This window comes from Diaporthe batatas, assembly GCF_019321695.1.
Source record: "Diaporthe batatas strain CRI 302-4 chromosome Unknown Contig00006, whole genome shotgun sequence".
NCBI classification, from domain to species: domain Eukaryota; kingdom Fungi; phylum Ascomycota; class Sordariomycetes; order Diaporthales; family Diaporthaceae; genus Diaporthe; species Diaporthe batatas.
Window position 1 is genome coordinate 41,839 of NW_025408553.1, and position 27,432 is coordinate 69,270.

The window sequence follows — 27,432 nt, forward strand, 5'->3', positions numbered from 1 at the left end:
GATGTGATAGTTTTCGAATTCGACACCAAACTATATGTAATTCACAAAATGTTTAGTGCGGCGGACTTTTGAAGCGACGTCTTTGTTGAACCATCTAGCGTGCAAGTAACAGGACGAGTCAACCGGCAGATACCGGAATGCGCAGAGTAGAGTACGTTATGGGGTTCCCGGACACCCCTAGTAACCGGACAGACCAATCAAACATCATAATCACTAACAATATCAACAAATGCGAGAAAGCTCATTCATCAATCCGGCAGCTGTCCGGGTACTAGGGGTGTCCGGGAACCCCATAACGTACTCTACTTAAGTACTCTGCCACTAGAACCTGCTCGGATGTGCTGAACAAGACTTATTAGTGGCCCATCCAGTGGACGGCGTCGGTCGTTACACTTGAGAGCATCTTCGCATGGACGGGGATGGGGTCGGGAAGTTACTGTGTAGATCTGCAGCGGCAAGCTGCTGATTGGCCTCATCTCATTGGCACACGTTTGTCCTGGGCTGGCTGGCTGGCTGGGGGAAAATGCCCGACAGGCATGTTTCAAGGGCAAGCCTCTAGATCGAGTACGTACCGCATCAGCACACCGGCACATCGGCTCATCAGCCACCTACACGCATCCTGCAGGCGTGCAGGCGTGGCTTGCCCAACCCATCCTAGGCCGGCGCATGCCTGTCGGTCTCAGTGCAACATCGATCGGTACTGCGGAGGTCGGTCTCGTGTAAAGGGCGTCATGATGGGGGACACGGGCGACAGGCGCACCTGAGCCTTGCCCCCAGCCCGCAACCCTTGTCGCCAAGTATCCACCTTTACATAGAGTGCACAACCAGTCTTCTACTTCCATACTCCGCACTCAGTACCGTCAATAGCAAGCATCCGTGGTTGAGGGTGCATAACGTTTATTAGCTCGGCATCCGTAGCGACCTTCCGGCCCCGTAGGTACTTAAGTGCACAACTGCGTACGCTGATGCGTGCGTGGGTGCTTGCTTGGCTTCGCAGCCTCCGGAGCACCGGGTTGCGTGCGATAATGATAAGGCTGGAATCTCAGGGTCCATTCCAGAAGGCACAGATCAGCTAGGGATCCGTGCGTGGGTCACCCCTGGGCGTTTTGCACCTGCCTCATGTGGCCCTTGACACGCTGCCGAATGCCAGCCAGCCAGCATCGTGACCGATTACCGTCGGGCCCAGAGAGCTTCACCCGGAGCTGCTTCAGCCCTCAAGGCGCGCCCATCCTCAACCTGCACCCGCGCCCGCGCCCCTCCCCCCCAGCCAGAACCGCCGCGATGCCTCCCAGAATAAACATACCCCCAGTCACGCGCATCCTGCTCATCACCCTCGGTCTGCAGAGCATCCTGAGTGCCGCCATCCGTTACAAGCAGTGGACTGCCAACTCGGAGATCGTCATCCCCTACCTCAACCTCATCCCACAGCTGTCTCTGATATACCCCTGGACCTTCCTGACAACCACCCTCGTCGAGAGCAATGTCTTTACCCTGGCCATAGCCGCCGTCACCCTCTACCACGGGGGGCGGTACCTCGAAAGGGCCTGGTCGTCCAAGGAGTTTGCCAAATTCCTCCTCGTCACCGCACTGATACCCAATACCTTGTGTTTTGGTGTCATGGTGACCATGTTCACCGTCACTCGTAACGAGAGCTGGACGTATGTTCCGGAGCCCCCTTCCCAGTTACTCTCGTGTGAAATCGCCAACTGACCGTGTCTCCTTTCATCCCAGGCTGACCACAATCGCCGGCACCATCCCTCTCCAGATCAGCTTCCTCGTCGCCTTCAGCCAGCTCGTCCCCGCGCACACCGTCACTCTCTTCAGGGGCATTCTCTCCCTTCGTGTGCCCCGCTTCCCCCTCGTCTACCTCGGCCTGGTCCTGCTCCTTAGCCTGACGCCCCTCCTGACCGTCGCCTCCTTCCTCCTCGCCGTCTTCGGTCTCCTCACGAGCTGGACCTACCTGCGCTTCTACAAGACCGTCTTCCCCGACCTCGACTCGTCGCAGACACCGTACTCGCTCCGCGGCGACGCCTCCGAGACCTTCGCCTTCGCCGAGTTCTTCCCCGCGCCAGCGAAGCCCCTTGTCGCCGCCCTGGGTGACCAGGTGTTCAACGTCCTCGTGGCACTGCGCCTGTGCACCCCATTCTCGCAGGCAGAGGTCTCAGCCGCTGGTGGCTCCTCCGGGGGATACCACGGATACAATCACCGCAACGCGGCACCGGGAAGCGCGAGGGCCGAGGCCGAGAGACGGAGGGCACTGGCACTCAGGGCGTTGGACCAAAAACTACACGCCGCCACCGCCGGGCGGGGAGGCGCTGCAGGTTCTCCGTCCGCCGGCGCTTCTGCTGGAGGAGCCTCGGGCGCGGGCGGGCGGTCTGCATCCCCTGCGCCGCCTCCCCCTGCTGTCACTGCAGATCCTCCGCCTACGACAGGCCCCACAGTAGTACAGCAGCCAGTGTCCAACAACCAGACGGCCATGACATCAAGGCCGAGCGACGGCATGCTGGGAGAGACGGCCTACACGCCAGACCACGATGATGGGGACAAGAACGAGGCATAGTTCAAGCTGGGTCCGGGGGACCCATACCGTTTCAAACTCGACATCAAAAGCACTCACAGATACCCGATTTAGAGCCGAGGTCAGACAGCAGGATCTAGGCGCCTGTTAAGGTTGCGCACCCGACGGTACTTACTGTAAAATAATCGAACAATGGTCTCAGAATAACGGAGGATGGAGGTTGGCTTTCAAGGCGGACAACAGTAGCGGCCGCGCCTTGTGTATAGTAACAGCCTAAACTAAGCACCCATGACTTCAGCGGTCTGTTAATTGTTTTTGGCTGTGGCAAGGCAGGAAATAGGTGCACCGGGCCAGGCAGCCAGGCAGGTTATCATGGTTAGCTTTCGCTCGAGATTTTTGTGCTTGAAATATCTCTCGGAATCTTAGCAACAGTTTCTTCAGAAAGCATTGACTCGGCGTGTTTGTCAGCCGTGGCATATCTTGCTGAATCCGCCTTGGCTTATGCCCATTGCACGAGTTCGATGTGTTTTGTAGCTTTTACGGCCCTCATGCTGCCTTGTGCATAATGTGCATGGTATACGAGTTCAAGCTCGCCAGGGCGCCAGAACATCACCCTCAGATGCTTGGACTTCATCTTTCCTGCGTAGTCCGATTTTTACACATTCATGGACAATTTTACACCATATAGCGTGAACAGAGATATTTGAGTTCACCAGTGAACATTGTGTTCCCGTGGAGGACGCCCGCGAGTATCTGTCCACTAATGCCACGGATTTACATGTGACGAACGACCTCAACGTCGGGAAGTGGTTTATCGATAGATGCGAATGAAGAAAGGTTTGCTACGGAAAAGCTTACCGAAACCTTCTTACATAAGCCCCGCGGCATTCAACGGCTTGACTGTGACCAGCTTTGATTGGCCGTCTGTGCATTGGGGTTGATGTTGTGTCAACACCCTCGCCGGTATTCAATGAGGTTAGACAACGTGATGTCTAGACTCAGGGGCAGCTACAGTTGGGAGCTCTGGACGGGTCGGGATTTGTGGTGAAGTAGGGATGTTCAAGTTGTTCTGGACCGACCATGACTGAAGTGGCTTCAAGCGACGGTTAAGCAGAACGCCAATGTCGACCCGGGAACCAGAATACTCTGGTACCGTGGACTCCAGTTTTGCTGGTGTGAGGGCTTCAGTCATGCAGTTCACGCTATGGCTGCTAGCCAGCAATGACGGTGAAGCGTTTTAGCCCCAGCCAGAAGCCGAAGGGGATTTGGCGGGTGGCTGGCGCGGAGGCGTTTCCTTCTGGTATTTCTGCCACGAGTCCAAAAAGGCTCGATGGCCTGAGATGGCTGATGGATGGGTCTGACACATACCCAAAGAAGCTAGCCTGCAGAGACAGCGGCGATAAATTGACGGAGCCCTGTGGCACGACCGCGGAAGCAACTCGTCTGGATCCCTGTATGGGCTGCCGAGCAGTGCCCCTGGTCGAGGGGCCCACACCCCTTTCGGGGCGGCCCCAGGAAAGGTCGAGGGCCACACGAGGGGGGAGGGAAGCTCAAACAGTTTCTGATCTTGGGTCGGGGCCCGCATGGGCTCTGGCGGCTGACGGGGCGTGACGGGGCAGATGCAGACGCCGAGAGGGAGGGTACTGAACACCCTCCACCACCACACATCTGTACTCCGTACAGCACTCTACATACTTGTGGATGATGAAATGCAGGACGATGGCCTGCGTGGCCTGGGAGATACACTCGAGGGCGGATGGTATGGGATGCCATATGGTAGGACGCTTGACGATGGGATATTCGACCGTGGGGATAGCCTCCTGTGGGACCGATGACCGACTGCAGGTCGCCCTGGCCGGGACGAGGCGATGGAGCAAGTACATGACCGTTGGCGCACAGCATGTCTCTCGAATGACGGTGCCGGGGTGGTGACACGGCGTCTCGCAGACGCTGCCGTGGTGTGGTGTGGTGTGGAGTGCTGAGTGCTGAGTGCTGAATGCTGAGTGCACCTGTTCATCGACAAGTCAGGATTGTTGGGTTTTGTGGTCTGGATTCGGATCTGTGATCTGTGGCCCCCCTGCCCTACGCTGCCCTGGCCGTCAGATGCGGGACTGATGACGAGGAGTGTGTGAAGCCGAGATCCTTTTTGACTTTTCGGGGGGTTGCCACCCAACAGCGTCTACCCCCGCACAGAGAAAACGGGCTTGCTTGCATTGTCAATGTCGGATCCGCCAACAGAGCGGATGGGGCCAGGACGGGGACGGGCCATTTACAACCTTGCAACCAAACCAGAAACAACTGGGTGGTGGTCTGTTCTGGCCCTCATGACCCAGCTTGCCCGCACATTGATTGCCTGACAGCTAGCCCGCAGAGCACAGTTGATGCTGGACTGCTGGAGGTACTTGAGTATGAGGCTTGGCCGGAATGCCAGGTCCCTCCTACTACACCCACCCCCTGCCCCCACACCCAAGCCCTTGGAGGGCAAGTCCCCGCGGAATGGGATCGGATGGGATGGCGGCAAAAGAGACGGGCACACAAGCACATGGGGCTTGTCATGTCCTCAGCCAGACGTCCAGACAGCCAGACAGCCAGGGCACAGCACACTAGCAGCTGGGCGATCGTTTGTCCAAGGCTAAAACAGCCGACTCAGGCTCAGACTCAGTCGCAGGATGTGGCCGGCCGGCCGACACTCAACCTACGCTGGCCCTGGCCTACCCGAACCCTACTTGCCAGCCTGCCCACCCAAGTACCCAGGTATCCAGGTACCCAGATCCCCTACCCAGGGACAAACTCAGGCGGCGGCAGGCCTTCTCATCCGACTGCCCAGGTCCAAGTCCAATTGTCAAGGGGAGCCCAGGACGCCACGGAGCAGGAGGCAGACCCGTGCCCCAGCCTTTTGGTCCAATCCGTGCATTCCCGCATGTTCCTCCTGCCTGGGCCGTCCGGCACAAGCCCAGCCACTCATCCACTCGGCCTCCGTCCCACCAGCCTCGACCTGAGCTTAACACGATGTGGAAGTGTGTACGTACGGACTGCTGAAGTAGATTACACACACAAATACTCCGTACAAGCCTGCTGCAGTCGATGGCGATCAGCCGGATGTGTGCCTGCTGATAACAGCAGCTGGTCACACCCAGGCCAGGACCTGGCCAGAGAGGCAACATGTGTGTTAAGCTTCTGATTGCTTCCGAGCCTGATGACGATGCCGGCCTCATGTGCGTGGTCTAGTCCACACTTGGACAAAGCACCTGGTCCTGAGTCCCTAGTTCGCAGCCCTTGCTACCCAATAAGAGTCAGCGGCCTGCTGTGACAAGTCAGGAATCGGGAACGCACACAATGGACGATGGACGATGGCCCCAGGCTGCCAGGCTGCTCTGCCATTACCACTGCAATGTAGCAAGCAGCACGGAGGTGCAGATGTGTGGACGTGCATCGGGGTGCATGCATGCGTTCCCACAGTCTACGGGCAGCAAAACGATAGGACCATGACCCATGGTCTGTCTGCCTGCACTTGCTTGCCTGAGCAGGCCAGAGATCGTGCCGAGTACTACCGTACCGAGTACTGTGGGAGAGAGACCAGCAGGATCGGAAATTTACTGTGGGAGAGGCCATCACAATGCATCGGCTGTTACTTGACCAGCACCTCCTCCTGCCCACTGCCATGACTGCCACGACTGTCGACCACAGTGCCCAATTGGCAGCAGATCCTCCCCATCTCTTTATCCATCCCAGGCTGTCTGTCCTGCTTCTCATCCAGGCACAGGTCTTCGACGGCACCTCACAGCACATGAGGCACCCACACTTGGACAGGCAAGCAGGCAACGGGCTTGGGGGGGAGGTGGGTTGCTGTGCGGGAGGGTGTGGCAGAACCCCTGTCGCTCCCCCGAGCTTCAGCAACCGTCGAGTGTTTGGTAAGATCTGCCAGAGTGGGTTATTGCCTGCAAATCCTTGTGAACGAATACCCTACCGACAGCATCCAGATTAGCTTAATGGGCTACGTACCCCCGTACCTCTCTCGCTCCGCGTACCCAGGTACCGGCCTGCCAGCCAGCTAGCTTAGCAGGCTTAGCCCACCCACAGCCAGCCCGTCATCCATGCATCAAGCCAGGCGAGCCACAGCCCAGAGCCGGGGAGCCAGAGTCCTGGGCGACAGCTCCCTCTCCTGTTCCTCGTGCCCTGTGCTATGCCCATGCCCGGCCCTGCCCTGGCCCTGCCCGTCTGGCCTTGTCCTGTCCACTCCACCCCACTGGACCAGACTGGGGCTAGCGAGTTTTGGAGTTGGGGACTGGAGTCCCTTCCAAAATCGACCATGTCAACGTAGATTCGTTCTTTCTTCACCCAACTTGACCAGTGCGTCTTTCGACAAAGCCTCAACTCTCGACCTTGCCGCCCTCTGTAGGCCCTCACACCTCTGCGACCGCCGCCAGACATCGCTCCATACCGTCAGATCCAGCCCTCGGCCCTGCCACCACTCCCTTTCTGCCATTGCTACACCGCCAGCCGCCCGCGATGAAGGAGTTACTCGACTCGGACAGAGTCAACTATCTCATTTGGAGGTTCGTTTTCCTCCGCGCAACGCTCCACGCCCAGTTCCACGTCCTGTGCCGCCCGCAGCCCGGCCAAGCACAACAGCCCGTCTGCCCGTCTGCCCGTCTGCCCACCCATCGTCGACTCCTCACTCACGCACTCGCCCACCCATGCAATCACTCAGTCACGGTGCAATCCCGTTCCGCTCGTGATGCACACTCCCTCAACTGCCTGCTCACCTCCCAAGCCCCTCCGTTCGCCCGCCCGCGCGCTCACTTACCCACTCACCATCCCATGTGACGTCTCACTCATTCCTGACCTGGCCTGTCTGCTAACCATGCCTGATGTACCCGGGATACAGATACCTGCTCGAAGGCAGTATGTGCACACCTTTGCTCGCCCCATCACTCACTTCTCCCTCCCTCTTCCCTACCTCTGTCGTCCCCCAGGCCCCCTTTCTCCCCGTGGCCAACTAACCAGGGCGTTCTCGCGGTGCTACAGACTTTCGAGAAACAGCTGCCAAGTTCCAGAAGGAGTGGCGTGTTGAGGCTCCCCACAGGCATTTTGAGTTCGCGTCTCATGTCAAGAACTACGCCCTCGTCTCTGTCCTCAACAAGGGCCTGATCTACCACGGCCTCGAGCGGGACTTCGCACAACAACGGGTATGATCCAGACTTGACCCTGCTCCTGCTTCTGAGACCTTGCTGCGTCCCGCCCGCATGTCTTCTCGAGCTGGCGCTGTGCCGCTGCTCGCCATCAGCACCAGTCTCTACTTCTGCTGCTTCTGCTTCTTGGCTGAGCCGCAGGTCTCTGTGGCAGCACACTAACAATTTTACGTGCAGGTACCAGCCGACGCTGCGGCAACGCCCGACAAACCCCAGTTCGGAGTCTTTGGGCCCCTCGTACCACAGCACCCCATTAGCTATGATGAGCTCGAGGACGAGATCGAGGAAGAGCCGCCCCTGCCGGCGCCTCACCCACCGTCGGCTGCTGATGAGGCCGACAAGTCGTCACTGAAGCGCCAGGTCGATTCTCAGAGCCAGCTGGCAAATGGGAATGCCGCAAAGCGACCGAGATTGGGCAATGCCAACGGCCTCGAAAATGGGGCGGATGCAGCCACAAGCCCCATGGAAATCGATCAGCACCAATCCGACAACCACGCTTATCCCTCCCCCCTGGAAGGCGAACAGGCCCCAACCCCAGCTCCCCGAACAGAGGGCCCGGATCACGGTACTCAGACCGACAAGGTCGACGACCTCGAGGCCAAAACAGTTTATTTGCGCCTTGCTCATGATGATTCCTCCTCACTTGCAGCCACCCCGATCGCCGACGTGTCACATCCACGCGCTAGCCAGAACCCAATCCTTCTGCATTGCGAGTGGAACCCCAAGGACCCATCCCGCCTGGCGGCTGCCGGGACTGACGCACTAGCCCGAGTTTGGACCGTTTCGCGTGCCACCGGTCCGGAGCAGGTGGCTGATCACGTGGATCCCGACTGGCCCTCCATCAACCTTGTCACCGATGACTTCCCACCCCATTCCAAGGTCACCGTCATGGCCTGGGGGTCCGATGGTAAGGAGATTGCCGTCGCTACGGACGACGGCCAGAAAGCCCGCGTCGACCTCTGGAATCTCGACGGCAGACAGATGCACACATACACCGGTCTCGAGGCGCCCATCGTCAAGCTGCGATGCAACCCCGTCAACCGCAAGGTCCTGAGCATCACGCCCATCTCAAATCCCTCAGGAGAGCCCACAGGCTGGATGGTCACTGTCTTCCCCTCACCGACGTCAAGTCCTGTCGAATACGAGCATACTTTCCCACCGGACCAGGACGTCGATGCCCAACAACCAGATGCCGTCTGGGTCAACGACCATGAGTTTTTGCTGAGCGTTGGGCATAGGGTGCTCAGCATGCGATGCACGGAAACCGAAATTGTCCAGTCTCAGGAGCTCTCGACAAGGACAGACGATCCGTTAACACAGATTCAGTACGACGGTACTGGACACTTTGCAGCGGCGACGCTGAAGGGTGACATCGACGTAAGTTTGGATGCCGTCTTACCTCCCCCTTCTCTTTACAATCTCTTTTTCTTACTTGTGCTTACTCTGCCTAGATTTGGGATCCTGCCGGTGCCCGCCGAACTATCCATGGGGCCCACGATGGCCAGATCACGTTCCTGCAATGGCAGCCGATCCAAGGCCGGGCGTCTGACAGTGAGCTCTTGCTCGCTTCAGGTGGTGAAGATGGCACAATTGCGATCTGGGATGCCCGCTCGCCTGACAGCAGGCCCAAGCTTCAACGGACTATTGACGACAACCCTGTCGTTGGTCTATCTTTCACCCCGGACGGTGCCTTCTTTGCTGGCGCTACAAGAGACCGAATTCTGATATTTAAGGCCGGCGAATATGCTTTTCCCCGGGCCGCGTGGAAACGAAGCCTGCCGCCTGGCGGGCTGAGCCCCAAGATAAATGGCTTGAATGGTGAACCGGAAACAGAGGACCAACACTGCTTAAGCTGGGACGCGAACGGCCAAAGACTGGCATTTGGCGTGAATGGATTGGTATGTCCCTGCGATTGCCACTTGACTTCATTTTGCTAACTTGGACAAGCTTGCTGTGGTAAATTTTCGATGACCACTATGAACCCTGTTGGCTGGCCCAGGCCAAACACCGTTTCACGAATAAATTGAGGGAAAGGCCCAATTAGGATCCGTCGCCTGTCACACAGTGCGATCGATCCGTTGCTCCGTGGCGCTTTGGCGCGCAGGCAGGCACGACCAAGGAGCATTACGCCAAGCGCCAGCCTTCATAAAGCAGCAAGAGTGGTGCTGGTATCATGATGAGCATGGATATTACAATGAATCGCCACAAGCATGTCATGATAATAATATGGTTTCAGCCAAAAATGATGACCACGATATCTTGGATACAAAGGGAAGGAAGATCAGGCGGTTGGGGTCGACACACCAAGCACTGATATGCATGGTATCACACATCGATGAAGTGGAGCCTGGCCCACCGGCTCCGTGTAGTTTTATGCGGGAATTGGCGCGTGGAGGCGGGATGAGCCACCATGGCAACCGGCGTTGAGGAGTTATCTTGCGTGTCTCGAAGCCGAGAACAAAAAAGGCATCCGCTGGATATGATGTGGGCAGGTTGGGACCCGCCAGGAATAAATCCCATGTGATGGGCTTGAGATATTCTGGAATCATACAAAACATACAGAGAAAATACAGAATAGAAGTCTCGTTAGCGATCTCAATATTTCGCCCATTCCCGTTCCCGTCTCTACACCAGTTTCATTGCCGATATATTTTGCACATTCTCAATGTTACGACTTGTGTTATAATTACTGCTCCTTAGGGAAGTCATCCTGTGACAGCCTTGCCAAAAAAAGTTGGTCTATATGAGGTTGCTCTACAAAAGACTGTTTGACAAGATGTTTATCTTTCAAGAGGTGGTCCTATGAGAGCTTGTTTTATAGAGGCCTCCTTCTTGTTTGAGGTTGTTTTTGTTGGAGGTTGTCTTTCAAGAGGCAGTCTTGTGGGAGGTAGTTCTACGAGAGATTGAGAGGTTGTCTTATGGGAGGTCACCCCAAAGGAGATTGACCCATAGGAACATTGAAAAGAGGTGGTACCACAGAATGATTGGTGCTGTCTCAGTGAGCAACACCGAAGTGGCCCACTACAGACGGCGTAGGTGCGCAAAGGAAATCCGAGCGGATCTTATTTTTGGCATCGTGGAGTCAAGTGTGCTGTCCATGCTCAAGTGAGGAATGGTGGTTGCACCTAGGCGAGAAGAATAGGCAGGCGTAGCGCGCCAAGACGTACGATAGTTGTCGGAAGGTGGCCGAGGCGCTCGTGTGCTGCTTTCTTGTTGCAACCTCCTGGCGACGTAGATGGAAACATAGGAATACACATGCCTTGCCGTGCATCGCGTGATGGAAGGGCATTCACTGGGAGGGCCCAGGTAGGAGGGTGGTGGCAATGGCAAGCAATTCGAATGTTACATTGGGTTTAATCCTCAACAGGTTGGTCAAAAACATGAGTGACGCGTAAAGAGAAGAGTGGATGGAATAAGAGTGGAATGCTGTATGTATATCTCTAATGCAGTAGAAGCTGTATAATCATCACGACTTGGGTATAAGTGCTCTGTCGTTCCTCAAGTCACGCCCCGGACTCTTATGGCTCATCCTCTCACACATGAAAAGAATGATGCCTGGCTTTCTAAAAAGCCGTTCCAAGTACTCCGAACAGTATGCCTAGGAAGTTCATATCACGCGAACCTTACCGGTCCTTCACACGTCGACATGCTCGTCGTGCCCATCGACGTTGGTCTTCTCCTGGATCTCACCAGCGCGCCTCTCCAGATCAGCGTTCAGGTTGGCCGTGTAGGCGCTCTTGTCGGTGCCGGGGACGATCCAGGGTGCGTTGGTGAAGAGGTAGTTCATCTCCTCGAGGGGCAGGTTCTTGGTCTCGGGCAGGACGAGCCAGAACCAGAGGGCGTTTGTGAAGTTGCAGATAACGAAGAGCAGGTAGTATCGCCAGCCAACATCGGTGATAGCGAGGTCGGTAACCTGGGCGATCATGGTGTTGAAGGCGAACGAGACCATGGTCGTGATGGAGACGCCCTTGGACCGTGTGTGGGTGTCGAAGATCTCGGCGGGGATGATCCAGCTGAGCGGGCCGCACGTCGCCGAGAAGGAGATGTTATACAGCCACGTCACCACGATGAAGCCCCAGCCGGCCTCGCCGCCCGGGAACTTGGCGATCAGCACCGTGGCGACGAGGAACATGGCGGAGTTGAAGAGGTTGCCGCCGATGAGCGGCCTGCGCCGCCCGACCCGGTCGATGAACAGCACGCACGACGCCTGCGCCAGGAGGGCCAGGATGTTGTTGATGGCCTGGTACTTGAGCGTGTCCTGCCCGCTGATGCCGACCTGTGCGTAGATGGTGACGCTGAAGTACTGGATGGCTGACACACCAGTCATCTGGCAAGCGCCCTGGAGAGAGCATCCGATGAGAAGTCTGCGGAAGGAGGATCTGGTATCAATGATGTTAGCCAAGGGGTGCTTTGCACCGAACAATGTGGGTTTTCTGTGAGTCCCCGCCTACCGAGTCCTGATCAGCTCCATGTAGCTCTTGGCCTCGTGCTCGCGGTCGAAGCTGATTGCCTCCTCGATCTGGGAGAACTCGGCCTTGACCCAAGCGTCCTCGATGTTGCCGTTGGAGTGCAGTTTTGCAAGTGTATGCAGGCCCAGTTCCCCACGGCCGTGGTCGATGAGCCAACGAGGACTTTCGGGGAAGAAAAGGATAAGTGCGGCGAGGACGACGGCGGGCAGGATTTGGATACCCAGTGGGACTGACCGAGCAGCAAGGTTAGCGATGGCCCAACGAGGACATGAAAGACTGATATCACTTACTCCTATAAGCTGCCGAGCTCTTGATACTGTATGTGCCGTAGCTGAGCCATCCGGCGACGAACGAGCCGATTCCCAGCATGAACTGCTGCAGGGCCGTCACCCGTCCTCTGATGCTTGGATGGGCTATTTCACCCTGGTAGACGGGGATGATCATCACCAAGAAGCCAACTCCCAGACCAGCAATAGCCCGGCCTGCCCACATCCAGTGGAGGGTCTGGGCAGCAGTCTGGAAGACGCCACCGATGATGAAAATTATTGCTCCCAGGAAGATGGTCCATCGCCGACCCAGATGGTCACCGGCAGGTCCAGCGAAAAAGGCGCCAAAGAAGGCACCTCCGGTGAAAAGCGATACGACGACTCCACTGTTGAGGATGCTGGGTCAGCAAGGACGGATGCACTTGTATCTGGGGTTTGTTCTTACTTTTCGACCGAGGTTGGATTGTTGAAGTCATCTTTGAAAGGTTGACAGGCAATGACCTCGGCAATGACACCGAGATCATAACCGTATAGGATAGAACCGACGGAAGCGAAGACGCTCACGAGGAACTATTCAACAGAAGAATGTCAGTCAAGGCTGTCCGTGCCGTGCTGGACCGCGTGGGGAGAGGTTGTCCTACCTGGTATGTCTTTGGTGCGAGCACCATCTTGACAGGCCGGAACGGAGGGATATCACGGCCAGGGGGGAATTACACAAGCACAATAACCCCTTTCAAGGCGTCAAAGGTTGCAGAGCTGCTCTAATAAGAGACATCTGGTCTACTCACCGACCTTAGCTCGGATGGCCCCGTCACTTATATATAGGTCAGGTCACCGTGCAGTCGGGCGTGGTCCATTCGGAATGCAAGTCGATGCCTTCCTCCACCCACTCACTCATTCCTTCGGTGCGCATCATGCGTGCGTGGGTGATGCCCCTGTCCCCACGGCTGCCGAAGACCTTTTGATCCCCCGTGTCCGTCATAGAAACAATGGGGCTCAAGACTCGTAACAAACAAAAATGTTCGGCCTTTACCCCAAACCCCAGATCAACCCCTGTATGTACCCATGCGGGGGAGGGCGAGCAAGGTTTCGCTCCTTGAGAAGAGGATACGACGGGCGGGTTCCTGATGGGTCCCGGCGGTTGGGGACCGTTGTTGCAAATCATCATACGGTGCCGCGGGAGGGAGAAACCTCTTTTCCTCCTATCAAGAGCGCATGCGCCGGGCGGGGGCAGGACCTCAACAACGAGTATCACAGTATTAATAACAGTCTGGAGAGGATGATAATGAGTTGTTTCTGCCGACGCCCACAGTCGGACCGGGGCAGTCTCGCCCATGCCTGAGCGATTCATCAACCCACGGATGACGCCCTCACCGCGTGACCAGCTCTTCCCCCGTCCAAAGAAGCTTCTCAGCTTCTCTGCCGGACGCTGGCAGCACGGCCGGCTTGACCCTGTTTGGCAGCCCGCGGCGCGATGTCACCGCCCACAGCTGATGCGCACCAATCAGAAGTGGCTTTGGCTCGGCGACCGGGACACGGCCGGGCTCGGGAGGAGATGACCCATGCCGCATTGCATGTTGGCGGCATGCGCTTGTGGCATATCTGCAGCGCATACCGTGACGCTCGGGGTAAGGAATTGGGGTAGCAGAGGGGAAAGTAGCGACCGAGTGCAATTCTCCAAGCTCGAGGTTCTCGTGGGTCCAACTACGGGCGGAATAATAAGAGATAGATAGCGAGTGCCCAGCAGCTAGAGAAATAAAAAAAAACCCTTGGAACTCCCTCTTCCTCTTGCAACTCCTGCAGAGTATATTGTGAGACTCAATTGCAGCCAAAATGACGACTTTCACCAAGGTTTCCGACAGCGAGAAGCCCCTCATCGAGGTGGACGCGGAAAAGAAGCTCTCCAAGATAGATCCCATGATCTATGGCGGGTTCACAGAGTATGTGTGGTCCCCTGGCTGGCCGAAGCGTTCAATGGGCGGTTAGAGAAGGGACTGTAGCTGACAAGAACCTACCCAGGCATATGGGACGCTGCATCTATGGAGGTAATCAAAACAAGTCTCATCGTCCCGTGTGCTGTCTGGAAGACCGGGAGGGAGATGCTAACACCAGCCCCGCCAGGAATCTACGACCCCGGCAACCCGCTGTCCGACGAGAAGGGCTTCAGGAAGGATGTCATCGAGGCGCTGAAGGACCTCGACATCCCCGTGATCCGCTACCCCGGAGGCAACTTCGTGGCCACATACCACTGGCTCGACGGCGTGGGGCCCAGGGACAAGCGGCCCAAGAGGCCGGAGCTGGCGTGGCTGGGCACGGAGCCCAACACGTTCGGCACCGACGAGTTCATGGAGTGGCTCGACGTGCTCAGCGAGGGCAAGGAGAAGCGGGTGGAGCCGTACATCTGCCTGAACATGGGCACGGGCACGCTGGACGAGGCGCTGGCGTGGGTGGACTACTGCAACGGCACGCGGGACACGTACTATGCCAACCTGCGGCGGCAGAACGGGCACCCGGAGCCGTACAATGTCAAGTACTGGGCGCTGGGCAACGAGATCTGGGGCCCGTGGCAGGTGGAGCAGATGACCAAGGAGGACTACGCCAAGAAGGCGTTCCAGTGGGCAAAGGCGCTGCGGCTGCTGGACCCCAGCCTGTGCCTGATCCTCTGCGGCGAGACGGGCCACTCGTCGTGGGACCACCACGTGCTCAAGGAGTGCGTGTCGGTGGTGGACATGCACTCGATCCACATCTACACGGCGTCGTCGAAACACCTGCACAACGTGACGGCGCCGCTGTCGGCCGAGCGGGCCATCCAGACGGCGGCGGCGCTCATCGACATTGCGCGCATCGAGAACAAGGTGGCGCCGACCAAGCCCCCCGTCAAGATCTGCTTTGACGAGTGGAACGTGTGGGACCCGGAGCGGGCGCCGGGCGAGCAGGGGGCCGAGGAGAAGTACAACCTGTCGGACGCGCTGGCGGTGGCCATCTGGCTCAACGTCTTCATCCGGCAGAGCAAGTACGTGGGCATGGCCAACATCGCGCAGTCGGTCAACGTGATCTCGCCGCTGATGACGAGCAAGGACGGCATCGTCAAGCAGACCATCTGGTGGCCGCTGCTGCTCTTCAGCCGCTACATGCGCGGGTGGACGGTGGCTGCGCACGTCAAGTGCGGCTCGTACCAGGGCGAGACGACGCCGGCGTGGCTGCAGGGCGTGCTCGAGGACGGGGCGCCGTGGCTGGACGTCAGCGCCGTGGTGGACGACAAGGGGTACGTCAACGTGGTGGCGGTCAACATCAACGACAAGCAGGACTTTGAGACGACGGTCAGGGGCGTGGGCGGCAAGGTCGAGGTGCACTCGGTCAACGGGGCGGATCCCGGCGTGGTCAACGTGGCGGGCAAGGACGAGGTCGTGGTCAGGCAGACCGAGTGGGACGGCCAGGGCAGCTTCGTGTTCCCCAAGCACTCCATGACGCTGCTGCGGTGGAAGCCGGCATGAGGATGATGATGTGTCATTTGTGGGAGTTTTGGCGGCTTGGATAGACAATATAGAGAGCTGTTGGTTGGTTGGCTGATTGTCTGATAGAATCGAGCATCTTGGCTGGGCCTTTTGTCTCTCCCGATCCCTGCAGCGGCTGCCTGCCTGCAGCCTCAGCTGCACAATGCCATTGTCCTAGATCCGAGTCTCGTTAGAAGTCGAGATATCTGCTAATAAATCGGCAGCATTTGATATCTCTCGCCTCGTTGCCCGTCGGACAGGACCCCAGACCTGCAGCAGGACGACAACACATGTGGAGAATAAGTGGCTGGCTACGCGACCATGACAGCAGCATGCAGACGTCGTTTGATAACGAGCGCAGACCAGCGAGTCGTTGCGTGGTACGGCAGCTGCAGGCCTGCGTCTTGCCCGTCACCGCTGGGAATTCGAGGCGTGTTAGTTGCCGCTTCCGGGTAGTGCCTGCGGTGCTGAAATAGGTACTTACTTAAGTAGGTACTCCACCACTGGCCTGCAGCCCCAAGTCATCCATCTCATAATAATAACAACCACAGCCTCATCCTCACTCGCCCACTCGCTGCACTCGGCCACCCTCACGCCCCAGAACAAACACACCCACCCTTGAACAAGCCTGTCCAGTCACCCAAAAAGCCGAACCCACCCGCAGGGGCCATGTCGTCCTCGCAAAACCCCTTCTCGCACGCATCGCGCAACAGCACCACAGCACACGGGCGCACCTCGTCGCCCCGCGGCGCGCCCTTCCACCGGGGCCCCTGGGCCGAGTCCCCGGCCGACATGATGGACCAGCCCTTCACCGACGAGATGCGCGACCTGCAGGCCCGCGGCAAGGACCCCTACGCCGGCGACGCCTCCGACGGGAGCGACCTCAGCCCCGAGCGCATGCCGGGGGGAGGAGGAAGGATGGCGGCCCACCATCATCATCATCATCCTCATCACCACCACCACCACCATGCTCAACACCACTCCCACCACCACCACCGCGCTCCTCCTTCATCTAGGTAGGTTGTTCATGCAGCGAGTAACCACACGTGGCGAGAGGTGAGAGTGAGCGAGTGAGAGGGCCAACACACATCTTGCACAGGCAGCCCAAGGAGGCCTTCACAAAGACCGAGAGGCGCGACTGGGCCGAGACGGTGCTCGACAACCCCGAGCTGCTGATGATGTACGCACAGAGCAGCGGCGCCGTAAGTCTCGCCATCTTCTTCCTTCTTCTATCGAACAATGACGGCTCAACACACCCCAAAAACAGACCGTCCCCGCGACACGGTTCAGGTTCAAAAAGATCATGTGCGGCCTGGACGATGACGAAGATGACGATGATGACGACGACGAGCCGATCCCGGAAACCGGCGGCTACCAACACCTCCAGCAGCATCAGCAGAAGTACCACGGACAGGGCGGCCAGTCCCTCCGCATGTCAGCTGCCCAGCAGCAGCAGCAGCAGCGTGGCCGGGGAGAGGGTGGCTCGCGGAGTGGTAGGCGATAGGAAGGCTGGTTGAGGGACTCTGCTATTGCTAGGTACCATATAGTATCCATGAGTTGTTATGACTTACGACCGAGTGTCCAAATCCGCATAGCGAACCAGGAGAGCATGCCTGATGCGCCATCAACATTGTTTAAGTCCGCGGGCGGAACTAATATCACCCATGTAGTCTTTTGCCGCATACTTACCTCGTCTACCTGAAATTGTTATTGCCACCTGTGCAGAAAAAGATCTCATGCGGATACAAGGCAAATGAGCCAGATATAGATGCATTGGACTATAGGATAGCTGTAGTATAAATATACTGTTTCTCTCGAGATAATTCCATAGGGGTCCTAGCCAGGCCCGTGCCCGATTCCCATCCATGCCCATTGAACGCCAGTTTCCATGCAAGAGAGATCTGTGGTAGAAAGCTTTGCCAGCCCCTTCTAATGCCGGGCTCAAACGCCCTCTGTCGCTCCCAATCATGATGAGCGACGCCTCTTCCGCTGAGTGGTATCTCCGATCAATTCCATTTCAAAAGCAAGACATCCCTTATGCGTACCGCGCGTTCCGGAATTGCTGATAGCCGCGTTCATTATATATTGGCGGGGGGCCGCCCATATACTGGTTCGGCCTGGGCCCCCGGCTCATAACAGGCGGCGGTGGAGGGATGTTGCCCCATCCTGCTGGGGGTTTCGGCGCCCTCGACGGCGCGGCTCTCCGGCGGCTCCGGCGACATCTAGAAAAGATACAGGTGACGATGGCCAGGAGGAGAAGTCCGCCTACCACACATACAACAGGATAAAAGATCTGTGGATTGTCGTGGATCCACGACAGGATCTCGTCGCCGGCGCTCGCGCCGCGGCATACTCCGTTCCTGCACTTGCCGCCACCACCACAGGACGTGCCGTCCAGGAAGTTCTGTTGAAGCTCGTAGCAGACACCGCCGCTCTCGCACTGGATCTGGCAGCTCGAGGATCCGCAGGCCTCGAAATCCTCATTGTTCGAGACCCGTGAGCTCATGAGCGTTTGGCACTGCTGGTTTCGTGACGTACACTGGCCCGTGGCACACTGCAGGCCATTCCCACAGTCTGTCCCATCAGGTGCGTTGTCGTCGGCTGGGCATGAAGATGAGTTGCCCGAGCAAGTTTCCTGCGGGTCGCATAGGCCGGTGCTTTCACGGCAGACGGTGCCGCCGCTCGCAAACTGGCACTGGTCGGTGCAACACTCCTCGTTGGTCGGGTCACAGACTGATCCTTGGGTGAACCTGCAGGTTGTAGGATTACAGCAAGAGTTGGTGCCGCACGATGCTTCTCCGCCGCAGTCACACTCTTCTCCCGACTCCACGATACCATTGCCGCACTGGCTCCCCGTAATGGTCGTGACATCCCTGTTGTTGGTCAAGCAACCGCTCTGGACGCTCTGGCGGCCCAGAGCTGAGCAGATGTTTCCGATGCTGCATGCTGAGAACTGTGTGATACCTGTTCCGGTGGAGGGGTTCATGAGGAAGCGGCCGTTCGCGTCACACGAGCCAGAGCTGAGCGGGCAGCACTGCTGCCTAGTGGACGTGCCATCCGAACACGACGCGGACGTGCAATCGTGCACGGCACCAAAGGTATGCCCTGTCTCGTGCGCAAAAACCTGCCACTCGGTAGCCCCATCCGTCCTGACCACAACGTTGGCAGCTGCGACGGTCTCGTTGCTGCCACCGGACGACGACGAGGAGCCGACCATGCAGAGCTGGCCCAGCCAGGCCAGACCGACTGCTGAGTCGGTGCCACACTTGCTCATCAGGGTCCAGTATGCATTGCCGTCCTCGTGCTGGCCGCGCCACCGCGAGAACAGGTTGAGGCGGTCGGTAATCGTGACGGAGTCAGAACAGCCAATGTTCCACGGGGCGTCATTATTCTGGGTGGCGGGACAGGCCTGGGGGCTGATGGTGAGGTTACGAATCCCCAGGGAGATATCAAACGTGCTCTCGTACAGCTGGGAGGCCGTGTTGACCTGGTTGATGATGTTGGACCTGATGGCTGTCTCATTGCCGTCGAAATCGGCCGTGTATGTACAGTCGGTGGCAATACCGATCAGAGCCACCTTCCTGGCGGTTGGGCACCCCGAAGTGGAACCGATGGTTGAGATCAGGTTAGCGCCCGCACCGTTGCCACCCGTCGTGCCGTCCATCTGCCGTCCAAAGAGCATGTTCGAAGCCATCGAGGACCAAGAAGACCTTTCCTCGACACCGCTGAAGCCATCGAGACCGTCCAGGCTGCGGTAGATGGGGTGGTTCTCATCGGCGTTGTATTCCAGGTGGTCTGAGGTGCACGTCTCCTTCTGGGCCAGCGCTCGCTTGAGCTCATCGGGGCCGTGGGTCTCAAGGTCGGACTTGAGATCCGAGTCCCTCCACAAGATCAAGTACTCGTCGGAAGCCGGTTCGATCTCGGGATCCTCCCTCAAGCGTGTCTTCTGGTAATTCGTGTTGGTCTGGATGTGGTGATAATCGCCGTACAGCTGGAATGCCCCTTCGAAAAGGGGCTCGGGGCCGTCCCTGTGGACATGTATCCTTGCCCAACCAGCGTTGACCCACTCAGTCTGTCCTGCATACTGAATAAAAGCATGGCCCTTGTATACGCGGTGATCTAGACGCTCGATTGGCTCGGTCCTCTGGACCTTGCCATCTGCGCCCAGGTAGGTGACGGTGGCGCCTTCTGCGACGACGTCGTGATTGGGCTCGAGCGACAACCTCACATTCTGTTGTGAGTCGGGCAGGGAGAAGGTTGCCTGGAAGTGAGAGTGGGCATGGATTCGGTGCGAGGGCGCGACGATGACTGGCGATTCGAGGCGGGTCAAGGTATGGAGCGGGTTCCGCCGTTTCGATTCGGCTATGGCAGATGGGATAATTAGGAGACTGGCAATCGCAAGTGCGAGCTTGCCGAAGGGCTTCATAATCAGCCCCTAGTCTTGAGTATTAAGACTTAATTGTCGGGTAGGGTTTCGTCAACAGAGGCATGGGCGAAAGTGTATGTAACGAGGCTCGATGTACGTTGAGGACGCCTCCTGAGTACCTAGGTAGGACTGGGATCGAGTCTGCGCTGTGTTTGGTTTGACCACGGGCGGAACGAGAGTGTGTGGTTGTTCAAATGCAAGCAAGTAAGGACAGAAACTAGTCTGGTGGTCATACAGACTCGACTCGTCGGGGGAGGGTAAAGAGTGAAGTGTACAGCGAGATGGGGAAGGAGAAGTAGGAGGCTAGGACTTATTAGGCCGGACCGATATTGTCGGGACCAGCCAGAAGGCAAAACGCTGGGGATCTGGGCAATCGTATTAATTGAGTGGGCCAGCGGGTTGGTTAGCTTGGTTACTGCGTAGCAAGCGACAGCAGGCAAGCGGGGCGTTGGAGAGGTGGTTAGGGTGGGCTGGGTCGGGCTGGCTGGCTGGCTGGGGGGGCCCTCTTTCCTTTTTCGCGTGCGCGGGTCTCGAGTCTCATGAGTCCCATGAGTTCCACTGGGCTCTCATTTGTCCCGAATTCTGGCCCCAATCGTGGCCTCCAACAAGTACAGAGCACCAAGTCGGCCTGCGTCGCTAGGCGAAGCAATAGGGAGGCGGTGCATCATCAGCGACGGGCACGTTTGTTGGGCCGAGGAATCTTGGCAATATGGGCTAACAATGCACAGTGCATCGGAGAGGAGAAGGTCGACAAAGAGACTGCGCTGCGCCGTTCAGGAAGGGGGGCCACTCTAATCTGGGCGGGTCAGCATGCGAGCAATCTTGTGAGTCCGATAACCTTGTGCGGTAGTTTTGATGTGCATGTCGTAACCTGGTTCGTGACCTTGACTTCAGCAAGATTAGACGCGTAGATCATAGATCATCAACACGAGGAAAGGGAGCCGTCGTGCACACAGTACTGTGTGTGCTGCTTATTATTAGGGCGACTGGCACCGTGAACTCGTGGATTCGGCTCGCTACTGTGGCACATGGCATGTGTGATTCGCATGTCTCGTTCAGGCCCGGGCCTGCTGGGAAGACCCCCGACATTACAGGCGAGCCGTCCAGAATACTTCAGACGGGATGACACGAAACTCTGGGGTTTGCCAGTCCGAACCTCCCTGGCAGCCCTAGTAGGGAGAGGAAGAAGACGTAGGCAGACTACTCCGTAGTAGCAGGCACGCCGGTGCTTGTTAGGTACCTAGGTACTTCGTAAAGTGCCATCGCACATTTTAACTTGTTAGCCTCAGGATTCGGGGCCACCCGAGCAATGCAACACTTGGAGGTGCATCTACCGAAAGCCCTGGCCATGGCATTGCGAAACAAGACTGCACCCGTAACGTCAAGAATGGAAGATCCAGCATCCAGCATCCAGCACCCAGCATCGTGTGCAGAAATACCAGTCATGAATGAAGCCTCAGGCTGGTACGTGCTTGAGCGGTTCTTCGGAAGGCACCTGTCAGGGGTGGGCCCAGCTAGGCGCCGATCAACCCTGAGCTTCGGATGAGTTTCAAAGCGCCGCAGCCCAGGAGGTCCAATGCGACACCTCTCCATCTAGCTGCCTAGGCAGTCGACTTTTCCCCAGGGTGACACGCCTGGGCATATAGGGCGAACAACCGTAATAAACTACATTTCTGTGCGGAGTACTGTATCAGGATGGCCCAGCTGTATCAGCAGTGTCTACTCGGTACTATGCCCTCGTCGGCCGAGATTACAAGCCTCGACACACCCAATCAATACCCGCCCAGCCTTCTTCTACTCCCCGTCTGCCAAACACTGCTCGCGTGCTTGCTTGCCTGTCTTACAGACATTCAGGGGTGCGAGAAAAAAAAATAATCCAACCTCCGAATTACCCGGACTGACCCATCGGACTTTGTGTGATGCGCAGAGACCGCCCTTCCTTCAGTCCTCGCTCTCACTCTCACTCAGACTCACACTGTGCGCCCTGTTAAGAGCCAGTCCACGCAAGCAGCATCCTACACAGCCACCAAGGGAGAGCGTAGAGACTTCTTGGCCCCGACGGGGCAGCCTGCCAACAAGACACACAAGCTTGCCGGCTTACCGACCTGCTCCACGTGAGGGGAGGGGCCCAAGGAAAGTAGTCTCCCAAGGACACCGAGTGGTGACGGCAGGATCGGGAGGGAGAAAAAGGGACGGCTTCTTTTGGTGCGTGTGACGGTGAGCAAAAGCGGCCGTCCTGGCAGAGCACCCACGGCAACCAGACGCCTCAACCTTATTAATCCCCCTTCCAAGCCCGCTACGGCGGCTGGCCGGCCTGCTGCCAAGATGGGGATGACGAGTCCTGCAGGGCGCGGCACTTGTTGTCTTGTCTTTCGTGTCTTCCCCCCCCCTCTTGCATGCCGATCCTGTTGTGGCTTCCAGAAGTGTTCGGCAATCCTCCACCGCGGGTAGGTCAACGCTTCTCAGTCTCGTTCCGCGGCCGATGATGATGATGCCTAGCCAACTTGGCCGTAAATACGCACCAACTACGCGACGCGCACAGTCAGAATGTGCACGTTCGCTCTGTTCGGGCCACTTCTATCTCTTAAGTCCGGATGAACGGCTTTGATAAGCATCTCTCTGTGTGTATAAACCCAAAAAAAGTAAGACCATTTCCAGGAAGCCCGATCCCTCCAACCCCCCAAAACCAAGACAATATCATATTGATATTATAAAGCGTCATCATTGAATTTGTCCTCCAACTGTCAATACACACTACGGCATTCCCTAGTAAGACCCAGGGACCCATCTGTTAAGGTCTGCCGCCGCTCCCTATCCCTATCATGCTCACTTCTTCCGGTCGCTGTGGACTATCGTGATGATCTTCTCCACGACCGACGGGTCCGACAAGGTCGAGATATCTCCCAGCTGGTCCTCCTCACCCGCCAGAATCTTCCTCAGGATACGTCGCATGATCTTGCCCGACCGCGTCTTGGGCAGGTCCGGCACGATGTAGACGGCCTTGGGCGCCGCGAACGGACCGATGCTCTTGCGCACCTGGAGGATGAACTCCTTGCGGAGCGCGTCCGACGCCTCGCTGGCGTCCTTGATGGCCACGAAGGCATTGACCGCCTGGCCAGTCAGCTCGTCGTTGATACCCACGACCGCGGCCTCGGCGATGGAGTGGTGCTCGATCAGCGCGGCCTCGATCTCGGCGGTTGACAGCCGATGGCCTGAGACGTTGACGACGTCGTCAACACGGCCACGGATCCAGTAGAACCCCTCGTGGTCTCGGCCGGCACCGTCGCCAGTGAACTGTGTTATTGTCAGCAACGGCGCTGTCACGTGCCAGGAAAATTGTACTCACGTAGTATCCCTTGTAAACATTCAGGTATGTGTCCATGTAACGCTTGTGTGCGCCGTATACTGTGCGTGCCATGCTGGGCCATGCTTGTTTGAAGGCGAGGACACCCTCCACGTCGTTACCGTGGATCTCCTCGCCGGACACGGGGTCGATGATGGCTGGCTCAATACCGAAGAAGGGGAGAGACGCCGAGCCAGGCTTCGTTGGGGTTACGCCTGCAAGAGGGGTGATGACGTTTGACCCGGTCTCGGTCTGCCAGTATGTCTGCTCAAAGGGTTAATAATCTGACGTTGAGCCGGATAAGACAATACGGTCGAAGCGCAGCTTACATCGACAATCTGTGCCTCCTCCTTGCCAACAACCTCAAAGTACCACTTCCATACCTCGGCAGCGATAGGCTCACCCACAGAACCTAGTACTCTGAGTTTGCTCATCTTGCTCTTCACGAAGTGGTCGCCGGCGCGCTTAAGCAGTCGTAGCGCGGTCGGTGCCACGTAGAACTGTGTCACTTCGTGCTTGTCGATGATCTCCCAGTACCTCGAGAAGTTGGGGTATGCTGGTGTGCCCTCGAAAACGACCGTCGAGACACCTAGCAGGAGAGGCGCGTAAACAACATAGGTGTGTCCTGTGATCCAGCCGACGTCTCCACCGCAGAAGTAGCGATCCCCATCGTGTATGTCAAACACGTACTTTCCTGTCATGGCTGCGCCGAGCAGGTAGCCACCGGTGGTGTGCATGACACCCTTTGGCTTTCCGGTCGACCCAGAAGTATACAGCAGGAATAGTGGGTCCTCCGAGTTCATAGGCTCAGGGGCAATGTACGCCGGCCACTTCTCGACCTCCTCGTGCCACCACCAATCCCTGCCCTGGGTGAAGGGCACGTCGGCCCCGGTGCGCTTGTACACGAGCACGTGGCTGACGTCGGGGCATTGCTTCAGGGCATCGTCCACGATCTTCTTGGTGCCAATGAGCTTGCCACCGCGCTTGCCCTCGTCGGTGGTGATGACCACCCTGGACTGCGCATCTATGACTCGGTCGCGGAGCGAGTCTGAGGAGAAACCGGCGAACACGACTGAATGGACGGCTCCGATACGGGTGATGGCCAGCAGAGCAATGAGGGCCTCCGGGATCATGGGCATGTAGACGGCCACTGTGTCGCCCTTCTTGACGCCCATCTGCTTCAGCACCCAGGCCGTCTTGCAGACCTCGCGGAGAAGCTCCGAGTAGGTGAGATTCCGGCCCTCGCTGGGCTCGTCGGCCTCGTAGATGATGGCGACGCGGTCAGGGTCCTTGGCAGCATGGCGGTCAACGCAGTTGTAAGAGGCGTTCAGCTCGCCCTCGAGGAACCAGGCGTTGTCGCCGTTCTCGAGGCTGCCCGAGTGCACGGTCTGGAAGTCTTTGGACCACGAGAGGAGCTCCCTGGCCTTGGTGCCCCAGAACTTCTTTGGCTCCGTGATAGACTGCTTGTACAGCTGTTGGTAGTCCTCCAGGCCTGATCCGCCTCGTCAGCGGTGTTTCCAGCGGCGGGGTTTGATTGCCCAACACGTTGCAGACTTACCAGACAGGTGAGGTTTGCTGGGATGCTCTGTAGGATCGCAGTTAGCACGGGATTGGCCCGTAATCACCGAACAATTACGTACTGTCAAGCATCTTCTGGGGGGGATCTATTGGCAGCGTCTGTTAGCGTCTGTCCACTCGCGTTAAAGCTGTCTGAAGACCCGGGAGCGGGCTATTCATCGGGCCTTGCCACGCATAGACGAGACTCACGGAAGGTGTCGACCTCATGGGCCTCTGCGACCACGGGGGTCTTGGATGCGCCTTCAGCCATGACGAACAATGGCGGGCGTGGTATATGTGGGTGGCGGTGGTGGTGTTGGATGGCGGGGTAGCTGTTGAGACAAGTCGCCGACACGAATATGCTTACATGTAAGAGGGGGCTGCCTCCTACAAGAACTACAGAGGGTGGGAGTAAAGCCTCGAATCAGGTCGAGAACGATTGTGAGAGGGAGAGGAGAGGAGGGTATACCAAGCCCACAGACGACGAGAGATGAGGAAAAGGAATTGGAAGGGTCAAAAACAGAGCACCGCTTGAAGACGGAGGACGAGGCTAGGGGGGTAGCTTTGTATTAGTTTGCTGGTGAGAGGCCAGGCCACTGGTCGCGGTCCGTTAGTCGGTACGGAGTCCTCTCACTCACTCTCTCTCACTTGTCACCAACAAACCCAGTCCTGCTGCTGCCACTGCATGCACGCAGGGCCCCGCGTCCCTTGTGTCCGAACACTACCTGTTCGGGAATGAGCCCATACCCACCGGGACGGGGGTCTGGGAGCTAGTGCAGAGGGATTCCACCCGGCCGGGATTGACACCCCACTGCCATGAGGTGAGCGTGAGGCTTCTGAGCGACAACTTTTCCGTCTGTCCGGACTCCGTCCACCTCGTTCAGATGAGACCCTACCCTACCCAGGCCGTGAGAGGCAACGCGTTATTAGCCAGGGTGAGGTCTGGCCAGCCAGCATGCAGCAACGGAGCTTTCGATACAGAGTCTGTCTGTCTCTTGCCATCTACCACTCTGGCCGTAATTATTGCTGTTGTCCTTGCTGTTGTTGTTGTCCTTGCTACCCGAATGCGCTCTGCTCAATGCAAAGCACAATCATTGCCTCTCCGGTTCCTCCATCCGGGCTCCCTCTGCATATCGCGCCTCAACGTTTGAGACCGAGAACCGAGGGTCCGAAATCCCCATCAACTCTGGCGATTATCTGGCCACGGCCTCCTAGGTCGGCGTCCCTGTTGACTGGGACCTATGACTCTGTGGGATGTGCTGTCGAATTGTCTGGTTGTCTACGAGATTGGCATTCCAGCGAGCAAAGCCTTGGGATGCGTCACTCTGCCTGGGTAGCCTGGCTCATCGCCAGACTTTCGGTGCAAAAACGTTCGACTCCGGCCAGGCTCAGCCCCCATATCGCGCTCCGGCCAGACCCCTAGGGTCCTGCCCCTCGGTCCCTCTCGCCAACCCACCTGACCAGAGTCAGGTCAGTCAGTCAGTCAGTAAGTCAGTCAGGGCTTCGACTATCCACGATGCGATGTCGCCCCAGCGCAGCCAGCCGGCTGCTGCAGCTCGTGGAGCCAGGCCGAACAGACGCTCGGTAAAGCCCAGGTGTCTAGCCGGCCACAGACCATTGCGTTCAAAGAAGCTTTCGGGAGAACGGTTAGGAGAAGGTTTGACGTATAGCCATGGCATCAGGACGATGATCCTTCGCGAGCACATGCAACCCTCCCTCCGATAATAGTCCCCTTCAGCCCCGTTGCTGCTCTTGGTCCAGCCCATGGCCGCTAGGGACAGCCACCAACAAAGCCGGCGCGCCAAGCAGCTCCCAAGGGCTCCTAAGCTTCCCCGCATCCATCCTTCTGGCCTGGGGTAGCGCCGACGCGGTAAGACTGGCCGAGATGAATCGTGGAGGGGTGGGCACGGGGCTTTGAACTGGACCGCCGGACCCCCCTAATATGCTGCCTATTGCAGCAGGCAGCCGACACCATGCATGGTGTTACTCAAATTATTTATCGACGGCCGCGCAGATCCTCGCGGTGGTCTGTCAAGCCGGCTCTTGGGCTTCGCATTTGGCTCTGGCGTCTAGCTTACCTTGCCGTGTATAACTGGAGGCTGGTACTCCATAGATATACAAAGGTACAGCCCGAAGAGATCGTCAACCCGTCAGGGCCTGGCGTGCT

At 57.8% G+C, this 27,432-nt stretch overlaps 7 protein-coding genes across 7 annotated transcripts; 4 read left to right on the forward strand and 3 right to left on the reverse strand.

The window, feature by feature from the left end:
* The first annotated feature begins 1,034 nt into the window (after positions 1–1,034).
* On the forward strand, positions 1,035–2,996 carry KVR01_006175 (uncharacterized protein). Its single transcript, XM_044792869.1, has 2 exons — positions 1,035–1,658; positions 1,732–2,996. Exons 1-2 carry the CDS (start codon positions 1,120–1,122, stop codon positions 2,558–2,560), a joined length of 1,368 nt encoding a protein of 455 aa, XP_044644978.1. The 5' UTR covers positions 1,035–1,119; the 3' UTR covers positions 2,561–2,996.
* Positions 2,997–6,785: 3,789 nt separating this feature from the next.
* On the forward strand, positions 6,786–10,342 carry KVR01_006392 (uncharacterized protein). The gene is made up of 6 exons (XM_044788078.1): positions 6,786–7,074; positions 7,407–7,423; positions 7,547–7,707; positions 7,888–9,087; positions 9,162–9,608; positions 9,658–10,342. The coding sequence occupies exons 1-6, from the start codon at positions 7,028–7,030 to the stop codon at positions 9,679–9,681; spliced, it is 1,896 nt and encodes a 631-aa protein (XP_044645195.1). The 5' UTR covers positions 6,786–7,027; the 3' UTR covers positions 9,682–10,342.
* Positions 10,343–11,135: 793 nt separating this feature from the next.
* On the reverse strand, positions 11,136–13,825 carry KVR01_006147 (uncharacterized protein). Its single transcript, XM_044789400.1, has 5 exons — positions 13,087–13,825; positions 12,891–13,015; positions 12,470–12,831; positions 12,162–12,408; positions 11,136–12,089 (listed from the first exon to the last, which is right to left on the reverse strand). The coding sequence occupies exons 1-5, from the start codon at positions 13,111–13,113 to the stop codon at positions 11,345–11,347; spliced, it is 1,506 nt and encodes a 501-aa protein (XP_044644950.1). The 5' UTR covers positions 13,114–13,825; the 3' UTR covers positions 11,136–11,344.
* A 453-nt stretch (positions 13,826–14,278) lies between these two features.
* Positions 14,279–15,939, forward strand: KVR01_006154 (uncharacterized protein; the record flags this gene model as incomplete). Its single annotated transcript, XM_044788375.1, has 3 exons — positions 14,279–14,385; positions 14,465–14,490; positions 14,567–15,939. The coding sequence occupies 3 exons, from the start codon at positions 14,279–14,281 to the stop codon at positions 15,937–15,939; spliced, it is 1,506 nt and encodes a 501-aa protein (XP_044644957.1).
* A 669-nt stretch (positions 15,940–16,608) lies between these two features.
* On the forward strand, positions 16,609–17,443 carry KVR01_005966 (uncharacterized protein; the record flags this gene model as incomplete). The annotated part of the gene is made up of 3 exons (XM_044790717.1): positions 16,609–16,955; positions 17,039–17,141; positions 17,207–17,443. The coding sequence occupies 3 exons, from the start codon at positions 16,609–16,611 to the stop codon at positions 17,441–17,443; spliced, it is 687 nt and encodes a 228-aa protein (XP_044644769.1).
* A 574-nt stretch (positions 17,444–18,017) lies between these two features.
* KVR01_006074 (uncharacterized protein) lies at positions 18,018–20,365 on the reverse strand (the record flags this gene model as incomplete). The annotated part of the gene is made up of 3 exons (XM_044784138.1): positions 18,018–18,161; positions 18,218–18,392; positions 18,753–20,365. 3 exons carry the CDS (start codon positions 20,363–20,365, stop codon positions 18,018–18,020), a joined length of 1,932 nt encoding a protein of 643 aa, XP_044644877.1.
* Positions 20,366–21,943: 1,578 nt separating this feature from the next.
* Positions 21,944–25,835, reverse strand: KVR01_005870 (uncharacterized protein). The gene is made up of 6 exons (XM_044787303.1): positions 25,476–25,835; positions 25,349–25,372; positions 25,267–25,293; positions 24,038–25,200; positions 23,712–23,972; positions 21,944–23,659 (listed from the first exon to the last, which is right to left on the reverse strand). Exons 1-6 carry the CDS (start codon positions 25,534–25,536, stop codon positions 23,192–23,194), a joined length of 2,004 nt encoding a protein of 667 aa, XP_044644673.1. The 5' UTR covers positions 25,537–25,835; the 3' UTR covers positions 21,944–23,191.
* Between the last annotated feature and the right edge of the window lie 1,597 nt (positions 25,836–27,432).

Coding starts and splice junctions, on each gene's coding strand:
- KVR01_006175 (XM_044792869.1), top strand. CDS start 1,120: ATGTGGCCCTTGACACGCTGCCGAATGCCAGCCAGCCAGCATCGTGAC. Junction 1,659..1,731: donor ACTCGTAACGAGAGCTGGAC/GTATGTTCCGGA, acceptor CTTTCATCCCAG/GCTGACCACAATCGCCGGCA.
- KVR01_006392 (XM_044788078.1), top strand. CDS start 7,028: ATGAAGGAGTTACTCGACTCGGACAGAGTCAACTATCTCATTTGGAG. Junction 7,708..7,887: donor GGGACTTCGCACAACAACGG/GTATGATCCAGA, acceptor TTTTACGTGCAG/GTACCAGCCGACGCTGCGGC. Junction 9,609..9,657: donor CATTTGGCGTGAATGGATTG/GTATGTCCCTGC, acceptor AACTTGGACAAG/CTTGCTGTGGTAAATTTTCG.
- KVR01_006147 (XM_044789400.1), bottom strand. CDS start 13,113: ATGGTGCTCGCACCAAAGACATACCAG. Junction 12,832..12,890: donor AATCCAACCTCGGTCGAAAA/GTAAGAACAAAC, acceptor CATCCTCAACAG/TGGAGTCGTCGTATCGCTTT. Junction 12,090..12,161: donor ATGGAGCTGATCAGGACTCG/GTAGGCGGGGAC, acceptor CATTGATACCAG/ATCCTCCTTCCGCAGACTTC.
- KVR01_005870 (XM_044787303.1), bottom strand. CDS start 25,536: ATGGCTGAAGGCGCATCCAAGACCCCCGTGGTCGCAGAGGCCCATGAG. Junction 25,294..25,348: donor CCCCCAGAAGATGCTTGACA/GTACGTAATTGT, acceptor GCGATCCTACAG/AGCATCCCAGCAAACCTCAC. Junction 23,973..24,037: donor AGGAGGCACAGATTGTCGAT/GTAAGCTGCGCT, acceptor CCCTTTGAGCAG/ACATACTGGCAGACCGAGAC.